The sequence below is a fragment of the Trichosurus vulpecula genome, chromosome 1, assembly GCF_011100635.1.
Source record: "Trichosurus vulpecula isolate mTriVul1 chromosome 1, mTriVul1.pri, whole genome shotgun sequence".
NCBI classification, from domain to species: domain Eukaryota; kingdom Metazoa; phylum Chordata; class Mammalia; order Diprotodontia; family Phalangeridae; genus Trichosurus; species Trichosurus vulpecula.
In genome coordinates, this window is record NC_050573.1 from 236,817,307 (window position 1) to 236,840,683 (window position 23,377).

At 38.5% G+C, this 23,377-nt stretch overlaps 1 protein-coding gene and 1 pseudogene across 2 annotated transcripts in view; both read left to right on the top strand.

The window, feature by feature from the left end:
• Nucleotides 1-6,693, top strand: part of MYOM1 (myomesin 1) — a 174,916-nt gene extending 168,223 nt beyond the window's left edge. For both annotated transcript variants that reach the window (XM_036760648.1, XM_036760654.1), the window contains 4 exons: nucleotides 226-262; nucleotides 506-528; nucleotides 3,071-3,126; nucleotides 5,850-6,693. In XM_036760648.1, the coding sequence (XP_036616543.1) occupies nucleotides 226-262; nucleotides 506-528; nucleotides 3,071-3,126; nucleotides 5,850-6,143 (410 nt within the window). In that variant the 3' untranslated portion in view covers nucleotides 6,144-6,693. The remainder of the gene's footprint in view (nucleotides 1-225; nucleotides 263-505; nucleotides 529-3,070; nucleotides 3,127-5,849) is intronic.
• Nucleotides 6,694-22,537: 15,844 nt separating this feature from the next.
• On the top strand, nucleotides 22,538-23,155 carry LOC118836324 (annotated as a pseudogene).
• The last annotated feature ends 222 nt before the right edge of the window (nucleotides 23,156-23,377 follow it).

Consider the following 23,377-nt stretch of genomic DNA (forward strand, 5'->3'; position numbering starts at 1 on the left):
CGGTATATGTCTATCTCCCTGCACAGAAGACCTTAAAATTTAGCATTTCATATTTGCCACCTGGGGAGCAATTTTTTTTATGTTTTAAAGTAAATTCAAGTTTTAGAGCAGACAAAGACATAGTCTTAGGCAAAGTATGGGTAAAGGTAACTATTATAATTGAACTCTGCGGGTTGTGGATTTTCCATGAGAAAACACTATCATTTGTTTTTCTTCTGTTGGCAGCCTACGATGAAGCTTTTGCTGAATTCCAGAGGTTAAAGTAAGTCCTTTTCCATGCAAGTATGGTTTTAAGTGCCTTAATTGAAATGGGAACACTGTGTACTGTTTCTGCTGATACTCACTTTTTTTGAAAGGGTCTTTATGCACATACAAAGCTGGACTTTCAACTGCTCCATTGTTCAGCAAGGGTTTTCTGAAGCAATTAGAGGCAGGCCATGCTAGCTACCTTGAATCAATACTAATATGTATTCTTTTTTTTTTTCTTTTGTTGCTCTAAATCCAGACAAGCTGCCATTGCAGAGAAAAGTAAGTGAACAACTTTCACATTTGATGGTAGAAAAAGTTTAGAGTTGGAGTAACCTTTTATTTCACTGTTGTAACTGAAGAGGGAATGCATAGTTTGCATGGACATTTTGCCCAGATGTATTTGTCTTAAGGACTTGTTACCATACCTCCATTGTGATCAGTGTGTGTCAAAGACATGTAAGACAGGAAGAAAGGACCCAGGTTATTTTAGGGAACTGCTGTACTCTTCCTGGCTTGAGATGCTACCCAGAAAGCTAGGAGAATCTCTCCTCTGGAAAACATGACACCAACTTGCAGGCATTTATTGGAAAGGGATTTTTATTTTTTCATCAAAGTGGGGTGAAATCTAATAAATTCTTCTGCATTAGGCAAATCATAGTAACTTAAATTCCCACAATCCCATCATGGACCACAGAAAGTATTGCCTAATATCACCTATAATTCTTGGCTGGTTTGTCTTTTTATACTGGGATATACCATTTTTTGCTGGTGAAGTCTGCTCTTGACTGGTTTGGCCACTGTATAGGTGTCATCTCCTCATTCTCCTTTGTAGTGACCATTGGATCACCTCTGCTTTCGTCTAGCTAAAATTTACATATTGTGATTTTGGGGTTGCTAGCCTCTGGTCTCTCTGCCAATGGGGTTACCTGCCTCTTATTCAAGGGTTTTCTCCTAGTCTCTAAAGTCCTCCAGCCCTTCATGGGCACTCTAGATATTTGTAAGGCAGATAGATATCAGACCTTCATTCCTGATCTAGCTAGTAATTCTGACTTTCAACAGATCAGACAGCTCTGGCAGTAAGGTTACAAGCAGTCCAAGGATTTCTTCCCCTTGAGGTACCTGTGATTCCTGTATTAGACGTTGTAAAACTTAGCTGTCTATAAATGCCAGAGAACTGCCCAGAAGTCAGGTCATTCTTTCTCTTCCCAAAGAGACATGGTCTCCCCTCCTTCTTTTGGTGTGCCCCTTCTGCTCTGTGCTTCCTAAGACATTGCACTGTCTCCATTCTTAGGCAGGGAAACTAAAACCACTCCTAGTCCTGTCATCCCTTCAACATCCCTTCAGTAGAATTGGACTCTGACCTGTTTGCCTGTGGGTACCTTAATAGTCTCCCAATTTTTAGTCACTGGGCAAGAATAATCAAATTACCCATGCTTCCCAGGGGATTGACCACTATCCCCAAACATTCTAGGTGGTGTCTTAAGGCACATAGACTCTGGAGACCTACCTTTAGCTCTCCTACCACTGAGAAGTGAGAACTCAGAATTCTCCCTCTACCTAAGTGAATCTACACTTTTTCAGGGCCCTAACCTAAGAGAAGGAAGGGAGGGGGCATTGGAGCATTGGTGCCTTTAGAACAAAAATTAGCAAACGATGCTCACCACTCCAACCCCCAGGACTTGCCAGTTGGATTTGGTCCTAGTAGTAACTCACCCCTGTCTTAGGGATGTTCAGGCCCTATCTATAAAGCTTTCAACTGTATGCACAACTAGCAACTCTTTAGGAGTAGGAAAGCATTATCCATTCCAGAATCACTTCACCAATCTTAATGACCAAGTGAGGCTTGGACTGGGGCCTATTGTTTTCCAATCAATGAGAGTCAGAGTGACTTGGATCTAAGGCATGATCTTTAAAAAAGAAATCTAGCCCATAAACTCTAAGATATGTCTAGAGGTTATCAAAATTTATATTCCTTTGGGCAGAGGAAGCAAGGGTAAGATTCCCTATGTGGAGAGAGAGATCCGGAACTAGGTCACAGGACAAAAAGGAAGGTAGAGTTTGAACAGGACCAAATCATAATATCTGCAGGTGCCTGTTTATATTTACAGCCTGACTCAGGGAAAATGAGGGGGAATGTATGGAAAGTCCAGAAAGCAGTTTATAGAAAATGGAAGATATATCTAAATGTAGCAGAGTTGGGGGCTGGGAGTGAGGCTTAAGTTGAAATCATCTACCGGGGCCTCGTTAGCCAGCTACTGGGGGACTATGGACAAGATCTTTAGAGAAGTTTATAAATAAGTTCAATATGTTGCAAGCCTCCGGGCCTGGCTCGTACTTACTCCCCTGTATGACTCAACTATTTCTAATCCTGGGGAAGCCCATAACTTAGTCTCAGATGGCCCTGGAAGGCATTTAAAAGAACTCTCTTTGCCATACAAAACTCCAGATGCAGTTTCATTCAGCTCCAGAGTTGTCTGAGTCAGAAACAGACAAAAGTTTTGGACTAGGCCTCTTCTCTGATACAACAGAACAGTCTCAAGCCAAGAATGGGTTTCACTTAGGGCAAAGTTATCAAAAATGTTTGTGAGAGGTAGAAAATGTGTGTGTGTGTATGTGTGTTTGTATTAGCAAATGAAAATCCAGAACCACTAGCGACATCATTTTTTGTTACATATATTGAAAACAAGTGGATTTTTTAAAGTTATTTTTAGAAAGAGTGAGAGGGAAGTGAAATAGAAAATTACTTAACACACATGATTTTATCTATAGTGTAAGCATTTGTAACTTTGCAGATACTTAGTAGAAATATGTGTGTTTTCAGATCGTGCCCGGGTATTGGGAGGTTTGCCAGATGTGGTCACCATACAAGAAGGCAAGGTATGTCATAGAACACCAGGCACTGTGCTAAGCATCACTGGAAATCCAAATATAAGCAAAAAGAAAGATACTCCCTGTCCTCAAAAAACTTACTTTCTAATGGAGGAAGACAACACACAGAAGGGAACTGAAAGCAGGTGGGGGAATGGGGAAAGATGTGCGCAAGGACATGGTATTTACATTGGAAAGTGAGTCAGGAGCTGAGCCAGGAGGAAAATCAATCAGTCAACAATCAGTAAACATTTATGAAGCATCTGCTACGTGCCAGGCTCTGTGTTAAGTTCTGAGGATACAAAAAGAAGCAAAAGATGGTGCCTGCCTTCAGGGACCTTACAATCTAATGGGGAGCTTACAGGCTGGCCAACTTGGGCCTTTCCCCAAAATAGAGGCCCCGGGATGAATTCACCAACGGGAGAAGGGAACCAGCATGGAAAAGATATGTTCCAAGGTAAGGAGGCCCTGGAGCTGAGGAAAGTTCCAGAGTCAGACAGCAGCTGTAGGACAGTTTTCAAGTCCTGCCAGTACCTCCTAACTATTTTTCAGATCCAACGTCTATTATATATCTCCACTGCTACCATTCTACTATAGGTCTGCTTTAGTACCCACTTGTACATGGGCAGTAGCCTTATAAAGAGTCCCCTCACCTCCACAAACTCCTCCTTCAATCCATCCCTCACACCACCACAAGATGAATCTTCTTTATGAACAAATGTATGCGTGTCACACCTCTGTCCAAAAATATTCAATGTTTCCTCTCTCTCTCCTCTTGGTCCAGACTTGAGATTTCACCAGTTTAGGGAACTCCCTCCACCAGCAAAGCTGAAACTCTTCATAACTTACGTTCTTAGATTGTAGCCTGGAGCATTGAAAAATGACTTCCTGTATATCACACAGAATGTGTCAGGGATGCGTCTTGAACCTGAGTTTCTCTGCCTCCAAGGCCAGATCTCTACCATTCTGCCTCTTTCAGTGATACTAAAGTTGTATTTGAAATTGAGGTGGGCTTCCCCTCAGGTATCTAGGGTATTTCTATAGTTTCATTTTACTGAAGAGCTGATTTCTACCCATTTGGTTCTAATCTGTCAGTCAGTCAATAAATATGTATTAAGTGCCTACCATGTGCCAGGCATTGTGCCAAGCACTAGGGATACAATAAAAGGCAAAAAAAAACCCCAGTCCCTGGTCTCAAGGAATTCAAGTCTAAGATGAGGAGACAATGTATAAACCACTATGCACAAACATACTATATTTAGGCTAAATTGGAGATAATAAAGATAGAGAAGGCACTAGGATTAAAATGGAATAGGAAAGCCTTCCTGTAGAAGGGACAATTTTAGCTTGGACTAGAAGGAAGCCAGGGAAGCCAGGATGTGGAGATGCTTAGGCTTTTTATAAGTCCATTATCAAATCAGAGAATAGGCATCTTTGACCACATGCACATCTCCTCTGTGTGTGTGTGTGTGTGTGTGTGTGTGTGTGTGTGTGTGTGTGTGTGTGTGAAACTCTTTCCCATATCAATAGAAATACCTCGAGGACAATCAAGACAGCACTATGAACCATAACAATTTATAATAATATTGTAATTATTATAATACTAATTTATAATATGACACATAACAATTTATAATAAGGCAAATTAAACATTCTAGTGTGAGAGAGATTTGATATAGTAGCCAGTCTCTCCATAGGTGGAAAAAGATCAAAGGTCTTTTCAGCCCAATCTAATTCAATACAAACCAACAAGCATTTATTAAGTACTAATTGTGTCTAATGTACAGTGATGGACACTAGGGATATGAAAAAAATGGAAAATAGCCTGTACCCTCAAAGAAGCTCCTTTGTCTTTGATTTAGGACATCAGTAAGAAAAGTGGTGGAATAGAATTTGAAATGTTAGACACAGTGATGTTTTCATTTAAGAAGTTGGTCTTTTTGATCCAGTCTAAATTTTCTGAACCCAATTAGGAGATCTGGGCTCTAATCCTGGTTCTGGTACTTAATACAAATTACTCAACCTCTCTGGTCCTCAGTTTCTTCATCTGTACAATGGGGACAGGGGTGGACTACGTGACCTTTAAGGCTCCTGTCCACTCAAAATCCTAGGATACAGGGTAGCAACAGACCTGTTTTGATACAGGTGGCTAGCAATAAATGGAAATGTTCTATTTAGAAAAGAATTTTGGCGGGACAGCCTTGTAACTTCCACAGATTGAGTGTGACTTGGGGAAAAGTAGAAAACAAATTTGAAAGTAAGTTAGATTGTCCAAAGCAGCTGCCTGCCATTCAGGGAATATGATGAAATAAAATACACAGGTAGTGGTGGTGGCAATGAGATGTCACTACTGTGGCAGAATTAGAATTTTACATTACAGCAAAAGTGATCTGTTGGCATTTATGAAAGGAAGGATGATGTGTAGGAGTGGAAGGAGCCATCCTTCCTTGTGACATTTGAAAGTAATAATAACTATTAGTCTCCAAGTCTTCCAAAGTCAGATTTCAGGCCTAAAGAACCTAATTTGTTTAGTGGATTCTTAGGGTGAAAAGTTTAGCTCAAAACCAAATCCAGCCCTGAGACAGGTGTACAGCAGCCAACAGCCACTGGTCCACAATGTCTATGCTTATCCTTCCCATCTGACCATGACAGAGGACTCAATGGATTTTTCTGGAAATTATTATTTAACTAAGATTATCTATCGTCTCTCCTCCATCAATTGTCCTTTTCAGGCACTGAATCTTACTTGCAACCTGTGGGGTGATCCCAGTCCTGAGATCTCCTGGTTGAAGAATGAAAAGTCACTGGCCTCAGATGAGCATTGTATCCTGAAGCTAGAGGCTGGGAAGACTGCCTACTTCACCATTACTGCTGTCCAAACGAATGACTCTGGGAAGTACAGCCTGGTGGTGAAAAACAAATATGGCACGGAGACAAGTGACTTTACTGTCAGTGTGTTCATCCCAGAGGAGGAGGCAGCAAAATCTGCCTCTGAGACCCCAAAACAAACTAAGAAGACAAAGTAAACTTTAGGCTAAGGAAGAAAGGTATGTGAGCAGAGATGAGATGGCCTGTGATAGGTGAATACAAGTGGTTTGAGCCAAAGATAAGCAGTCTTTCTACCTTCCGCTGAGTTCTTATGTTAGCGCTGCCCTTACGGGCATAATTGTGAAATCTCCCCTGCGTCCACAAAACCCACTGACGAGGGCCATCCTCACGGTTTTCCTTCACAATTATATAATTTCCAAAGCAAATGACATGGGAAATAAATAGCAAGATAGAGTTTTAAGAAAAAAAGCAAGATGAGGCTGTTGGGAAGAAAAGCCAGGATCAAAGAGATGCTTTCTAGAGCATTAGAGTAGCTGGAGACAGTCTTTAGCACAGAAGGTCTTAGAGAGTGCCATTAGAACATAGTGTAGCGTAGCATGGCTCACTAAGACAAGGTGTTAAGCCAACTGGTGTTTTCAATGTGTGGCCCTAATAGAAATCTGTAAGTTTTGTCAATACTGTTTTGATGCTGAAACCTCCTCCTCCTTGGCAAATAAAGGCTCATGTACTTTTCTTTTTAACCATCAATTTGTTTCCCTGATTCTTGAAATGCTACTTCTTAGTTTTGTTGGCCATGATAGAAACTTAACCAACATAATCTTTTTTTAAAAAATTCATTCTTTAGGGGCACCTAGGTGGCACAGTAAGTAGAGCACCGGCCCTGGAGTCGGGAGAACCTGAGTTCAAATCTGGCCTCGGACACTTGACGCTTACTAGTTGTGTGACCTTGGGAAAGTCACTTAACCCCAATTGCCCAGCCTTCCCCCCTCCAAAAAGAAGCAAAAAACAAAATTTAAAAAAATTCATTCTTCAAGACTTTTACTGATATATTAACACTCTTTATAGTTGTTCTCATGAAGTTTATACAAGTAAAGGCAGTGCTTTTGAGAAATAACAAATTCCATCTTTGCATGGAGCAGAAGTGGCCAATTGCCACACAATCGATCCACTTACCACATTGTCAAACTCATTCATTTGTTAAGGCATTTATAATAATTGAACCACGATGTAGACAATTAGGTCATTTTGGTCATTTTAATGGATAAATTATATCTACTTTGCAAATGATCATCAGATCAGAGCATGAACATCAGCCATTTCTGGAGGAAAAAAATATTCCAAACAGTGGAATGCCTGGTTAACATCACACTGCACTGCCTAGGAGTCAGGAAACAGAACTGAGGCCTAGTTCCATTGCTTGTTAGTTAAATGAACTTGGGCAAATTACTTATTCTCTGAACTTCAGAGACCTGATGGTATAAAAAAACAGCAATAATATCTGTATTTAACAACTTACATTTAAATAGCACTTTAAGATTTGAAGAATGTTTCACTCACAATGACCCCGTGAAGTAGGTTATGTGGGTACCATGTGAATACTGGAAGGATCTGTGATTTATTCAGCCTAGAGAGCTCCCTGTTTGGAACTGCCTGCCTCAATGCAGATTTTACCCCGCTCTGACTTGGTATATAAGGACTAGAAAGTTGCCAGAGGTACTTAGAGGTTAGATCCCTTGTTCAGGTCTTCAGATCTAGTAAATGTCAGAGGCTGGATATGAGCTCATGCCTTACTGATGCTAAGCTTAGGTCCCTATCTACTACACCATGCTACCCATAAAGCAGGCAGGTGGGTGGCACAGTGGACAGAGCCAAGCCTGGGGCCAGGAAGACCTGAGTTCAAATTTGGCCTCAAACACTTAGAAACTGTGTGAGCTTAGACAAGTCACTTAACACTGTTCACCTCAGTTTCCTCATCTGTAGAATGAGCTGGAGAAGGAAATGGCAAACCACTCCAGTATCTTTGCCAAGAAAACTCTAAATAGGATCTTAAGGAGTCAGACATGACTGATCTAAAAAAAATCCATAATGTAAGTGTTCTCATCCCTTCGTTTTCATTATCTGTAAAGTGGAGATAATAAAGGTGGAAGGATTATTATAGCCATTTTACAGATGAAGAAGCTGGGGCTCATAGAGGTCACATGTGTGGGAAGAGTCAGGGCTTGAGATTAACCTCAAGTTCATTAACAAACAAAGTCCAATGTTCTATTCTATGCTGCTTTTATTAATAGCTAACATTTAGCATTTTACACAATGCAACTTTCTTCTCAGGGCTGTTATAAACCTCAAGTGAAATGTTTGCTCTGTGCTTTGTAATTATATAGCCCTATTAAAATTTTTTTTTTAATCCCAGGTTGTAGGCATCATATTGGGGTGTGTTGGATAAAGTACTAGAATGGAAGTCTGGAGACTTGGGATCTTAGCTTGGCCAGTAATTTGCTCTGTGACCCTGGGCAAAATATCTTCCCTTCCTTAGCTTCCATTGTATCATTGGTAAAATGAAGAGCTTGGAATAGATCTCTGCTATGTTCCTTTCCTATTCAAACATTCCCCAAAGCGTATAGAACCAACCTAAACCTATGGTGTAAGATTCACAGGTTAAAGGACACGCTGAGTAGCCCCTGAATTGCAGAGCAGTTCATAAAAATGCCCCACCCACAGTGCCAAGGCTATGGGGTATTTGGGGACCCTTCTGCTTGGAGACGTGCCATTTAAATTCACAACATAGAAGATCTCATCCTTTTCCATTTTCATCTCTTCCCATTTCAAAGAGTATTTGTCACTGAGTAGAAATCTGCCAACAATATTCATTAAAAATAAAATAAATTTACTTGACCTGAAGCGGTAGTCCATATTATGTTCCCCAGGATGAAGAATGTCAGATATGTGTCCAACACTAGTTGTCTTTCTAACCCATGACTCATTCTTGAAGGAGCTTGCCAATCAGGTATTTTAATTACTGATGCTTATATACACTCTACCACTTCTGGAAGTTAATGATCATTTGTACCTTGCCTTAAATAAAAAAAGAACCTAAAAAGAGTAGTAAGCTGTGTCACAGCAGTATGCTGGTAAATATTTAACCATCAGCTCTCCAGGAGAAAAAATATGTGCAAGACCCACTTTTAAATTTAATCTTCATTTTAAACATTTATTCCATCACTTTCTTAGGTCTAGACAACCATAAAAACAATAAATCAAGTCCTGACTTGTATTGCTGATATTTGGAGTATCACACTTGAACATTTTATAATTGGCTCTCCTGAACCCATACAACCTAAACCCAAGACACTCCTGACTGTGTGCGTCCCTTCGATTAATTATGCTAAGTTTCCAAAATTTTGTAAATTTTACAAGGGACAGGTAAAAAATATTTACTTGCTCTTTGCAGAAACATAGCTTACTACATCCTTGTGATGCAGAAGGATCTGTGGATTACATTCAAGTCAAGACAAAATGCTTGATTTTGTGAGTCCATAGAAGTGAACCACTTCACGTTATTCATGCACCTCCTCAAAGCATAGATTTAGAGTAAGGAAGGGATCTTTAAGACCATCTAATCCAACCCCTTCATTTTATAGACAACCAAAGCCCTATTATGACATCAACTAGTTATAAGAATTAACATCCCATTTTCATATCTCATTCAATTTCATTCATTTACAATATAACAGTGGATATAAAATCAGCCTTGGAGCCATAGAAGTCCTGGGTTCAAATCCTGCCTCTGAACCACACTGGCTCTGTGACCCTGGACAAGTCACCTAACCCTCTCAGGGCTCTAGACAACTCTCTAAGACTTTGTATTTCCTAGAAGGTGCTGGCCTACATTGGTAAAGGGAGTTTCCTCCTCAAGGAGTTCCATAGGCCAACCAAATCCCAAGTCCAGTGCCTATTCCATGAAGAGGTATTCCGTCATGATTGTCTAGATGCCACAGAGGACTGGAAAATAGATTTTATCAAAAATTATAAATAGGAAGAGTGGGGAAAGTATGGCATTCTATGTACATATTTTCCCAAAAATTATTTTTGAAATAGTAGATGAAGAAAAAGATTGTCAGTAGTTGATATTTGGGTCAACCACCCAACCTATGTTCTAGATAATTCTGTCTTTATATGTGAAGGAGGATCTAAGAGGTAAATGTCCACTCTTACCCAGAATCCTCAAGCTGCTTTATTTCATTAGCTTTTTAAAAAATAACTTCAGATTCAGCACCTGCTGGCCATAATTAAAGATGGATATGCAAGACTCTGGGTTCCATTAGTAAGCGCCAGGCACTGTGCTAAGTGTGGGGGATACAACAAACTGCAAAAACAGTCTCTGCTATCAGAGAGCTCAGTCTTATGGGGGAAACAACATGCAACACCTCTGAACAAATGAGATCCATCCAGGCTAAGTTGAAAATAATCACGAGCCCTAAGAAGGACTGGGAAAAATGGTAGAAGGTAGGACTTTTGCTAGTACCTGAAGGAAACCAGAGAAGCCAGAGAGGCCAAGAGGAGGCAATGAAGGAGAGAATTTCAGTTATGAAGGAATGGTCAGTGAAAATGCCCAGTTGGAGGAATGTCTCATGTTAGACTCTCTGACGGGTACATTTGCGGGGGGTGCGGGGCAGGAAATATGGAGCGAGGCATCTTGAAAATTTAGTTGGTTTTTTTTCCCCATAAAATTCTTGAAGCTATTCTCATCCATGTCTAATGGCTAAAATAGCAGACTCAAAAACAGATTGAAGCAACATAATGGTGGCATACATGGGGGGAAAGTTCTGGTTTTGAAGTCAGTACACCTGGGTTCAGATCCTGACTATGACACTTACTGCCTGTGTGACCTTAGGCAAGACCTTGAACTTCTCTGAGCCTCAGTTTCCTCATCTGTAAAATGAGGAATTTGGACTGTATGGCCTCTGAGGTCCTTTCCAGTTCTGTGATTCTAGTCCTGGGATCACTAATGATTTTCTATGTGATCACAAACATTACTCTCTACTTCCCTCTGCCCCTGATTCTTCACTTATGAAATGGAAACACTAAAATTTAACACATAGTCCACCAAACTGACTTGATTTTTGAGAAGTAATTTTCTGGAGTATGGGATAAAAGGAAAAAAGTGTTGCCATGGTAGGCCCTAGGAAGTACTGAATGCATTGGAGAAAGAGAGATGTGGAAACAGGAGATAGAGAATCAAATGATCAAATGATTAGCTTTAGAGCAAATTGCCCTTAGAATGAAAGTTCTCTCAGTTTTAGGGGGATGCGCAATATAAAAGGTACATAAACACAGAGAAATACATAATACATACAATGGATCAGCAAGTATTTATTAGGCACCTACTGTGTACCAGACACTATACTAGGTACTGGAGATACTAAGGCAAAAATGAAATAGTCCCTGAGATGATATGTACATATAAAGTATATGAAAATATATGCTAAATAAATATAAGGTAAAAACATAATAAAATAAATATGAGCTGGGGTAGGGGAGGGCAATCAGGAGAGGCTTCCTGTGGAAAGTGGCAATTAAACTGAGTTTTGAAGGAAATAAAGGATTCTAAAAGAGGAAGAGGAAGTGCATTCCTGGCATAGGGGCACAGCTAGTGCAAAAGCACTGAGATGAGAGATGAGCGCTAGGTGTGATGAAGACCCAGAAAGTAATTTTTGACTGGATCATACTGTGCTTTAAGAGAAGTAATGGATAAGGCAGATATATTCAACTGTGAAAACATCAAACCAGCATTAATTACAGAAATCATATACATCATATCTAGGTACAGATGCAGATGATTTTCTGAGGATTGCTAGTATGAACTGTCCCCTAAGCACAACTGTGCTTTGTTTTGCTGAATCAATGATTCCATCAGTAATGGGTACTCCATTCTCCAATGCAAACCAAAAGTCTTGCCTTCTTTTGTCCATGCTTTCCCCATAGAGGATCTAGATTCCTCTTATTCCTCTTGTATCTCATGGCATCAGTATATTTGTTGTTTCTCATTCTTGTTACAATTCATCCTCCACTCAAATATATCCTCGACTATTTCTTTAAAGCCTTCTCTTAAATCTGAGTTGTTATTGCTCCTGCCAATCCATCTTTAAGTGGCTCATTTTATTAAAATCATTTTAATTCTTCTGACATTGTGGGTTCCCCTGATTCACAGACTTAATGCACCAACAAGAAAATACTGGTATAAAGGTGGGGAGAGGAAGTTTGCAGCAAAGAACAAATCAATTCTACAAACGTTTAAGTGCTTGCCATGTGCCAGGCCCTGTGCTAAATTCCAGGGTTATGAAGAAATGAAACACAGGCCCTGCCATCAGAGAGCTTACCTTCTCCTTGGGGAGATAAGAGGAATACACAGATGAATAATATGTAATATATGGTGTGTTGGGAAGGGCAAAGAGAAAAGGGAAGGGAGCAAGCATTTATTATTTACTATGTGGCAGCACTGTGCTAAGCAGTCTACAAATATTAGGAAAAATCCAGACAAGAATTCTGGAGGAAAATTTCAGGAAAGAGAATCATTGAAAGTGCCTACCATTTTCCTGAATATAATCTGGACCAATTTTCTCCACCTACTCAATTCTGAGAGCAGATAATTATCCATTTTCAGTGTCTCTCTAAGACATACATATTGATGGCTAATTTAACCCATTATTCATCCAGCCAAACCTGGCAATGTAGATGTTTTTCAGCTAGTTTATTTTCCATCATGAATGTTTGGACTAATCTCTTTTGCATTACTAAGGATTTCTCCAAGGAAGTTTTGGAGTTTTCCTGGAAATTATCATTGTAAATAGCAGCAGAGAAGCTCACCATCCTTTGTCTGAGACTTTTGCATGAACAATATCTTCCATGAACAACTGACAAACAGGTACAGCAAGCACATTACATTATGTCCCTGTTTAATTCCTTGCTTGGTACCACTACTTAGTAGATAATTGCCTGTCACAGTTGTGCAGATTTTGAAACACTTTTCTGAGAAGGAGGTTCTGAGCCAAATTCTTTCTAGAAATAAATTAACAACAAACACAGCAGGATTTTACATTCCCTAGATCTGAGCATCAATTGTGTGACTCTAAAGATATGGTCTGCTGTTAAAAAAAAAAACCAACCCATAAAAGTCTACCTGTTGGCTATAAATGGATCGAACCATTCTGAATGGAATGGAATTATAAAAGAAAAAATGCAAAACTGCTTATATCCTTTGATTGAGAAATCTCACTGCAGGGCATATACCTCAGCAAAGTCAATGGTGGATTTTAGAAAGATCGCTAATATAATGAAATATTCATACAACACTGTGATAGCAAAAACCTGGAGACAAATTATAAGCCCAATGATTAAGGGATAACTAAAACAACTGTGGTATATGAACTTAGTGGAATATCATTTGCCATAAGAAACAACAAATCTGAAGAATTCATGGAAACATAGGAAGACTTATATGAACCGATACAGAATGAAGAAAGTAGAAACCCAGGAAAAATTTACACAATGTCTCCAATCATGAAAGTGGAAAAACATTGAAAGGCAGCAAAATTCAGATAAAATACAATAAATAATTCTGGTTCCAAATTATTAAAGTTCAAGCATATATCCTTTATACATAAGTGAAAATGGCATGTACTGTTTTTTACAATCACAATGTTATGTAGTTTAACCTTTTTTTATGGAAAAGTAGTATGGTACATATGTTAGGGAGCCAGTGTTTGTTGATAAGTGACTAATACATAAAATCAGAAAGTACTAATTTACAAAAAGGGATAAAAATTTTACCTTTTCTCTTCTCATACTTTCATTGAAGCTATCTACAATGTCCACACTGTTACTAAATTTAAGGCAATGAAAAAGCAGGCAAATGGGTTAGTAGTTGCTGGTTACTTCTCAGTAGCCTTTTTTGTTTTGTAAAAGCATCATCCATGATCCTTTTCCAATTTTCTTAAACCATCCCCTCTTTGTTCTATCTCAAAAATTGATCCCTATATGTTTTTAGAAACTAAAATACCTCCAAAACTAATTTTCTTTAGTTTGAATTAAGTCGAGTTCAGCCAGTCTTTAATATATCTTTATTACATTGTCTTTAATATATCACTGTAAATGCTATTACCATTTTTTCCACATAACGCTTGGGTAAAGAAGTGGTTAGAATCCAATTGATGTGGTTTCTACTATTACTGCTGATGAAAATAGATAACTATAGAAATACTGTCCTATGTATTTCATTTTGCATCCTTTGGTTGCTCTTAGGTGATCTAAATGATCTTGAGGTAATCTGGTTTTTAGCTGAATCTCCAACCAAACCTTCTGAAGGCTCATTTTCTTCCTGTTTTCTGTAAAGTGATTCTTCCTGTAATATTCAATTTTTCTCCTCAATGTTGTTTTATAAAGGATCTACACTCTAAATTGGAGTTGCTTTGGGTGCCAAGTCTTTCAGACTGACAAGAGAGCATATCCACGATTAAATGTTAAGGAAATTAAATATTTCCCACCTAAAGCAGTTTCTAGGCTCTTTGAATTTCCCATGTTATAGTAATTATCTTGCATTTTTTTTGTCTAGTTCCATTTCTCGGAATTTAAACAGATCAAACTAGAATAGCTGTAATCGTAAACTGTGACTTCTCCTCCTTATCTTTTCTCTTAATCTGGTGTTTACTTTTACTTGTGTTCTTACCAACTGATGATTTGACTGTACGCAAATTTTCTGAAGTGACTGTTTACAGTTGTTACCAGTTAGTTTCTGTCTATGAAGATAAAATCATTTTATTTTTTAGTGTACCATCCATTCCAATTATTTTCTTAAAGAAAATATTCATTGTATGCACGTGACGTTTCTTAGTTTGCAATTCTTGTGATCTTTTTATTGACTGATCCTGGATCATTTTTCAACACAATTTTTGCTACCTTCCCCTGAACCTATTTCCACAATGAAATCACTGATAAGAAAAACATTTATAAAGACACATTCATGTAACACTCTGAGGTTTACAAAGTGTTCTCCTCAGAACAGTGTCTGTAAGTAATACCAATATTATCATGCACATTTCACTCATGTGGAAATTGAAGGTCAGAAAGATTTGTTGACTCCACCCAGTCACATAGTAAGAGTCAGAACGAGGAACCGAAACCAAGGATCCTGACCAGAAACAAACACCATTGAACATCAAAGTATTTGCTTGTAACCCAGGGTTCACTTCTTTGCATGAATCTCTCCTCCTGGGTGAACAACAAAAATGCAAATAGACTTGAGTCCCAGCCTAAATGCTGATTTAGTTTGGAAGATATTGTCCAGTTCTTCCTAGAATTCCTCTACTTTTTCCTTCTTTGAGACAGATGTTGGTACATAACGTATAATCACCTTCATGATGGTTTGTTCGATTACCCACCGAGTGACTGCTGAAAGACAGGAAGGCCAAATTGTCTCATCATTCTAGCTGTCTCTGGGCATACATTTGAACCAACTTTGCCAATTTCTTTATTTACCTCTTCAGAACAACATGGGAAGATGGCGGAGTACAGGTAGCAATCTAGTTGAACTCTCCCAAAATTCCCCTCCAAACAACTTTAACATGACTCCTTACATCAAATTTTGGAGTGGCAGAGCCAATAAAAGGTCAGAATGAGATATTTTACCAGCATAAGACAACTTAGGTTGGCAAGAGAGGTCTGCAACACGGAGGTGGGCACCAACTAGAGCATAGCATGCATAACAACACCAGTAGTGAGCCTTGGAGGCAGCCAGAACAGCAACAGCAACAACAGCAGCCTCGGGAGCTCTGGACCTAGAGACAGTAGGAGGACTGGACAACTGGTCAAGAAGAGATTACAGGGGACCCTTTGCTGGCACTGAGTGCAGCTGGCACCGATTGGTAACTCTATTGCTCATATGCAGTTCTGGGTCACAGTTCCAGGGTGAAAAAGAGCACTCGTGGTTGGTCACAAAGGAACAGGCATCCTGGTTATACTTCCAAGGCCAACAGAAGAGCTAGTGCTTGGGGACCAGGGGCCCTTCCTAGGTAAAGACCAGATTATAGACCAGGAGAGCAGTGACCACACCTCTCCCCCATCACTCTACCTTGGACCCCCAGAACTAGCTCTGAAAACAGTAGAACAAAAAAAGCCTGAAGTTTGGGGCAGTGCTTCCTCACCCGCAGGTGAGCAGAGCACAACTTTAACATGAAGTTCAAAGTCAAGAAATAGGCTGGAAAAATGAGCAAAAAACAAACAAAAAAATGAACTTGACTATTAAAAGCTACTACAGTGGCAGGGAAGACCAAGACACAAACACAGAAAATGACAACAATGTGAAAACAGCTAAAAGCAGAGCCTCAAAGAAAAATGTTAATTGGATCCAAGCCCATGTATCAGTAAGACAATAATAACAACATAGATGATAATTGTCAAAATGCCTATGTAGTTCTGTATCACAAAGTATACTTGACTCTCCACAAAGAAGGTAGAAGAAGTAAACCATTTATTCAGACACCAGAGAACCAGATCCCACAAGCCATTTATCCAAACTATCAGAGCAGTAAAATATTCAATACATAATATCACAACATGGAGTCTCTCCATCCCAAAATCTCTCTGACCCCCTGCTGGGGTCTTCTCCAAACACAAATTCACAGTACAACTAAGTCAGCCTGTTCAGTTCTAACTATCATGAGGGTGGCCATTAGCAGCAGCCATTAGCATTCTTAACTGCTCTCTCTCTCTCTCTCTCTCTCTCTCTCTCTCTCTCTCTCTCTCTCTCTCTCTTTCTCTCTCTCTCTGTCCATTTCCCATGACATAACTTCCTTTTCCTGTCAGGAAGCTCCTCCCATCACATGTGACTCAGGCTTCCTGTGATGTAAGCAGGTCCCCTGGCCTATCAACGGGTGGGAAAGATCTTCAAATATAAATTGCTACTACAACCCAACAAAAATTCTTGGAGGAGCTAAAGAAAGAGACAAGTGTGGTAAAAGAAAAATTAGGAAAAGAAATGAGACTGACACAAGAAAATTATGAAAAGAGAAATAATGGCTTGGTAAAAGAAGCACAAAAAAGCACTGCGGAAAATAACACTTTAAAAAACAGAATTGGCCTAATGGTAAAAGAGGTTCAAGAATTCACTGAAGAAAAGGACTCCTTAAAAAGCAGAATAGAACAAATGGAAAAGAAGGTACAAAAGTTCACTGAAGAAAATGATCCTTAAAAATTAGAATTGGGCAATTGGAAGCTAATAACTTCATGAGACATCAAGAATCAATAAAACAAAATCAAAGAATTAAAAAATAAAAGAAAATATGAAATATTTCATTGGGAAAACAACTCACCTATAATATAGATTGAGGAGAGAAAATGTAAAAGAATCATTGGACACCTCAAAGCCATGATAAAAAAAAGAGCCTAGAAATCATATTTCGAGAAATTATAAAGGAAATCTGTCCTAATGTCTCAGATCCAGAGGATAAAAAAGAAATTGAAAGAATTCCCCAATCACTTCCTGAAAGAGATCCCAAAATGAAACTCCCAGGAATATTATAGCCAAATTCCAAAGATCCCAGTTTCAAGGAGAAAATTTTACAAGGATCCAGAAAGAAACAATTCAAATATCATGGAGCCAGTCAGAATCACACAAAATTTAGCAATTTCCATATTAAAAGAGGAGAGGGCTTGGAATATGATATTCTGGACGGCAAAGGAGCTAGGATTACACCCAAGAATAACCTACCCAGCAAAACTGAGTGTAATTCTTCTGGGGAGAAAATACATATTTAGTGAAACAGAGGATTTTAAAGCATTCCTGATGAAAAAGATAGAGCTGAATAGAAAATTTGACATTCAAACACAAGACTCAAGGGAAGCATAAAAAGGTAAACATAAAAGAATAATCATAAGGGACTCAATAAGGTTAAATTGTTTACATTCCTATAAGGGAAAATGATATGTGTAACTCCTAAGAACTTTATCATTATTAGGGCAGTTAGTTAGGAGTCTACATGGACAGAAGGCATGAATATAAGTTAATTATGTTAGGACAATCTCCAAAAAAAAAAAAAAAAGGAAAAAGAGGGATGCACTGGGGAAAGAGGGAAAGGAGAGGCAGAATGGAGGAAATTTTTCACATGAAAGAGGCACACCAGGAAGAGCTTTTATAGTGGAGAGGTAAGTGGGGATGAGGATGGTGGGCAATGCTCGAACCTTGCTCTCATCGGAATTGGTTCAAACAGAGAAGAATATATATACACACTCAGTTGGATGTATAAATCTGTCTTAACCAATAGAGAAATAGGAGGAAAAGAGGATAAGAAATATGGGGGTTGAGGGGATAGAAATGATAAAAGGGAGCAGGTTAAGGGAGGCAGTGATCAGAAGCAAAACAGACTTTTGAGCAGGTACAGCATAAAAAGAGAGAGACAGAAGGATGAACAGAAAAACATAGAATGAAGGGATATACACAGTAATCATAACTGTGAATATGAATGGGATAAGCTCTCCTTTAAATGGAAGTGGATAGCAGAATGGATGAGAAACCAAAATCCAAGAGACACACTTGAAACAGAATGATACTCACAAAGTTAAATAAAAGCCTGAAGCAGAATCTATCATGCTTCAGGTAAGGTAAAAAAGGCAGGGATAGCAATCATGATCTCACACAAAGCAGAAGCAAAACAGAACCTAATTAAAAGAGACAATCAGAGAAACTTATCGCTGTTATTGTTGCTGGTCCTTCATTCTTGAAGATGACCAATGACATCAGGAGGGTGATATCTTGACTTCCAAGTGAACTGAATTTAAGTGAGGTAGAGCTATGCTAAGTCATCAGCCTCACTCTCTCCTCCAGAGTCATCAGAGTCCAATGGTAAGACAAAGGTCAAGATGACTGGCAATGGCCCCAGCTGCAGTGGGAAACATTGGCCTTTTTAAGCTAAGGTCTTTCTCAGGTCTCAGTTTGTGTGAGGTAATGCCTATTCAGTAATTAAAGGCTAGGTAAGAATTAAGGCAAAAGATGGCCTAGGTTGCCTTTCAATAAGGAAAGGTTATCATAGACAATAAAGCAATATCAAAAAAATTTATGGCAAGTTTCTCTGATAAAGGCCTCATTTCTCAAATATACAGGGAACTGAGTCAAATGTATAAAAATGAGAGCCATTCCCTAATTGATAAATAGTCAAAAGATATGAAAAGGCAGTTTTCAGAAAAAGAAATCAAAGCTATCTATAGTTATATGAAGAAATGCTCTAAATCACTATGGATTAGAGAAATGCAAATGAAAATAACTCTGAGTAACTTCCATCACACCTATCAGAAAAGACAAATGCTGGAAGATATGAGGAAAAATAGGTATACTAATAAACTGTTGGTGGAGTGGTGAATTGGTCCAAACATTCTGGAGAACAATTTGGAACTATGCCCAAAGGGCTATAAAATTATGTGTACCCTTTGACTCAGCAATACCACTAACTGGTCTATATACCAAAGAGATTAAAGGGAAAGGAAGAAGGATCTATATGTACAAAAATATTTATAGCAGCTCTTTTTGTGGTGGCAAAGAATTAGAAATCAAAGGGATGCCCATCAATTGGGGATTAGCAGAATGAGTTATGGCATATGAGTGTCATGGAGTGCTATATGAAATGACAGTGGGGGTGATTTCAGAAAAACATGGCAAGATCTATATGAGCTAGTACAAAGTGAAGGAAGAAGAACCAGGAGATCATTGTGCACAGTAACAGCAACGTTGTAATGATGATCAGCTGTGAAATATTTGGCTACACTGAACAATACGATGATTCAAGACAATTCTAAAGGACTCATGATGAAAAAATGTCCACCTCCAGAGAGAGAATTGATAAACTCTGAGTGCAAATTGAAGTATGATTTTCTCACTTTATTTTTTGGGTTTTTTCCAATATGGCTAATATGAAAATATGTTTTACATGATTTCACATGTGTAATTGATATCATTTCCTTATCTTCATGGTGGGTGGTGGGAGAAGTAGGAGAAAGGAGAGAATTTGGAACTTGAAATTTTAAAAAGAAAAGAATGTTAATAAATTAATAATAAATGTTTTAAAAAAATGTGAATTTTCACATTTCCTTATGATATCATTTATTTTTGTCTGGAAAGCACAGCATTTAAGAATACTGGTTACCTATACTGAACATGTTCTCTGATACATTATCAAGTCAGATTAATAAATATTTATTAAGTGCTTACAGTGCCAGGAACTGTGCTAATAAGCACTGAGAATACAGAGACAAAAAGATATTCCCTGCCATCAAGGAGCTTGCATTCTAATGAGGGACTGGCAATGAAGAATGTCATCCACTTCCAGACAGAGAGGTGATGTAGTGAAGAATGAAATGTTCATTTTTAGATATGGCTAATGTGGGCATTTATTTTGCTTGACTATGTATATTTGTTGAAAATAGTCTGGGGTTTTTTTCTGGGAGATGAAAGGGAGAAAAAACAAATGCTTATTTAAAATAAAAATTAAAGTAAAATTTAAAAAAATAAATTTATAAATATGTATAATTTATATTTCTAGATTTATAAATATTTTTATATGTTCATATATCACATGTAAATAAATAAAAGTTTAAAAATTTATTAAAGATTATGGTTGGAATTATCTCTGCTATAATAATTAGCATCATAAATTTAAATACTAAAGTCCTAGATAAAGCTTTGAAAAAATTTCCCCTTTTCCTCTGTTAATAGTAAAAGAAACATCTCTACTCTCTTTTTCCCTCATAGGGGCTCTCCTTGAAGAGTAGCCTTTGCCTGTGTAGCAGAGCATTTCTTATAGTTGATTTAAAAGAAGCAAACTTGAAAGATGATAGCTTTTTTTCATGATCTCTTTAGATCTGAATAGTCTGAAATCATTAAAAGGAAAAAATAATAATAACTAGGGATGTTTAAAGAGCACTTTACAGTTTGCAAAGATTGTATACACATTATTTGATTTAAGCTCCAGAATAATCCGATGAGGATAACACCTCTAGGTATTGTAATCCCCATTTTAAGGTTAAAAAAAAACCAAGGCTTGGAGAGAATAAGTAAATTATCTATGGGCTTGCTGCTTGTAAGTGTCAAAGGCAGCATTCCAATAGAGGTCTTCCTGATTCCAAGTCCAACACTCTATCCACTGTCAGTGACCTCTCCAAGCAACAAGAGTTTGGGTCACAGGAAGGAAGCAAAGAAGAAAACAAACATTTATTAAACTCTTACTGTCAACCAGGCACTCTTGGAAGTCCTAGCATGAGCCAGGAGTAGAGGGGACATGGTTTTAAAGTACAGGGGGAGTCAGAAACAGGGCCAGGAGGAGAAAGAAATTTGTGCCAATGGTTAAAACACTTGCCTTAAAATTCAAGAGATGATTTGGCTTCTCATCATAATGATGCAACTGTCTTACTTTGGATGCATGTCTACCCCATTTTCCCATGCACAAATAAGAAAGGTAAGCCCTATTCCATCCCTACCTTGCATTGACACCAACAAGACAAATATATATTATTGTTATTGGCAGCTTGGGAAAAAAACTGCTCCAAAAAAAATCAAGCAACTATAGTGGCTTACATTCTATTAGGAATAACTCCCTTATTTATACCTTTGATTACTTACAGGAAGGAGCTGTTGTTAGAAGTGATAATATTCAGATGGCAAGTTTGATTATTAGGAAATATCTGTTCCTGAATATTTAGAAGTAAGGATCACATGAATATTGCTTCGAAAGTCATGTTCTTGCCTTCCTGGGCAAAAAAGACAAAACAATAAGCTATAACTTAAATTCTTCTATTCTATCTAGGCCCTTAGATATTTCAGTCAAGAAAACCTAAGGGACAGAATTGTTTTAAAACAATGTATTGTGTACAATATTTGCATACAAATTCCTCCTCCTCCTCCTCGCTCTGAACTCTGGTTTGACCTTCAGTGACCACAGGAGAAAATGGTGTAACAGCAAAGTGGCTAACAGCTGCTGCAGGGGTGTAAGATCCAACAAGACCAGCACACAGAAAAGCTGTCAGCATAGTTTCTTTGATCTGCTTTTCTAAGGAAAGCAACTTTGAGGGGTTAATAATCTCACTTTAACCAAACATACATATATCATTCACTTAGTTCAGGGGGGAAAAGCCAGCACCCTGAACTTCAGAGCAAATACAAACAGAAATTACAAACATACATTACATAAACAGAGCAAATAAACACAAATCAACAGACAGATTTCTGTCTGACAAAATCACAATATACAGTTACCAGAGAAGCACCAATATCTGGGTTGTTTTTTTTCAAAGCCAGGGAGGGGCTCCAGCGGCTACCCAGAGTCTCCACAGAGTCTCCACACCAACACTCTTTTAGTGACTGAGAGCCCCAAACAAAACACTAAGCTCTGAGTTTACATACCCTGTTTGGGGCCTGAAGGCTTCATAGCTAATGAGCAAAAGGGTGTGGGCCTGAGGCTTAGCACTTTGTAAGACTTAATCAAAGGCACTTGATTACTTTTAGCATTCTCAAAGAGAAAACAGTAAAAAAGTCCCACCCTAATTACCTACACAAATGGCTGTGCCCCCTGGTCCCAGGGTGCTCCAGCAGAAATGCTGCTTCACCATTTCTGTGGGCAGACTAAACTCTTAACTTGTCAGGCCTCCAATTCAAGTGTATGGTCTAGAAGGTGAATGAGCCACTGCTCTTTACTGTGCTGCATCTAAGCATAATAAACTGGGCATGGTAGAAAAGGAGTGACTCAGAGTAACAAAACTTTTGAAGGATCCCAAAATGATTGATTTTATTATGAATCTCCATATAAAGCATTCTATTGAGATAAAAACCCGAAATGACATAAAAGCAAAGAGAAGTTTTCCCCCATCCCAGCCAACCTCATGAAATTGATTGCTGAAAATGGTCATTTCAGCATTTTCTACCATGATGAGTACGCGTTATGGAGAAGTACAGTGCTCAGGTATTGCCACATCTACTTAAGATGACCTAACTCTTTCAGAATTAAAAACAGTCCTGAACAGCTTCCTAAGGAAAGGCCAAGTCTTGAAAATGGAGATTAAGATGGACCCTTCAATCATGGGAGGAATGATTGTTTATATAGGAGAGAAATATGTTGATATGTCCTCAAAAATCAGGATCCAGAAACTAAGCAAGATTATGAAGGAAGCTGTTTGAAAGTAACATTTTTCCACAGTTCATCAATGAAACTTCCAAAAATTGTGGAAACAATAAAGTATTTGGAAAATTTAAAAAAAAAAACATGAGTGCAAGAAACTACTGCTCCTGAAAAGACCTCAAGTCCCCAAATTCCCTTTCCATGTCTGTAAGAAGAGAGGTGGGGTTGATGATGATAGGGGACAAGAAACAGGAGCAGATGGCGCCATTTGGATGGACAAA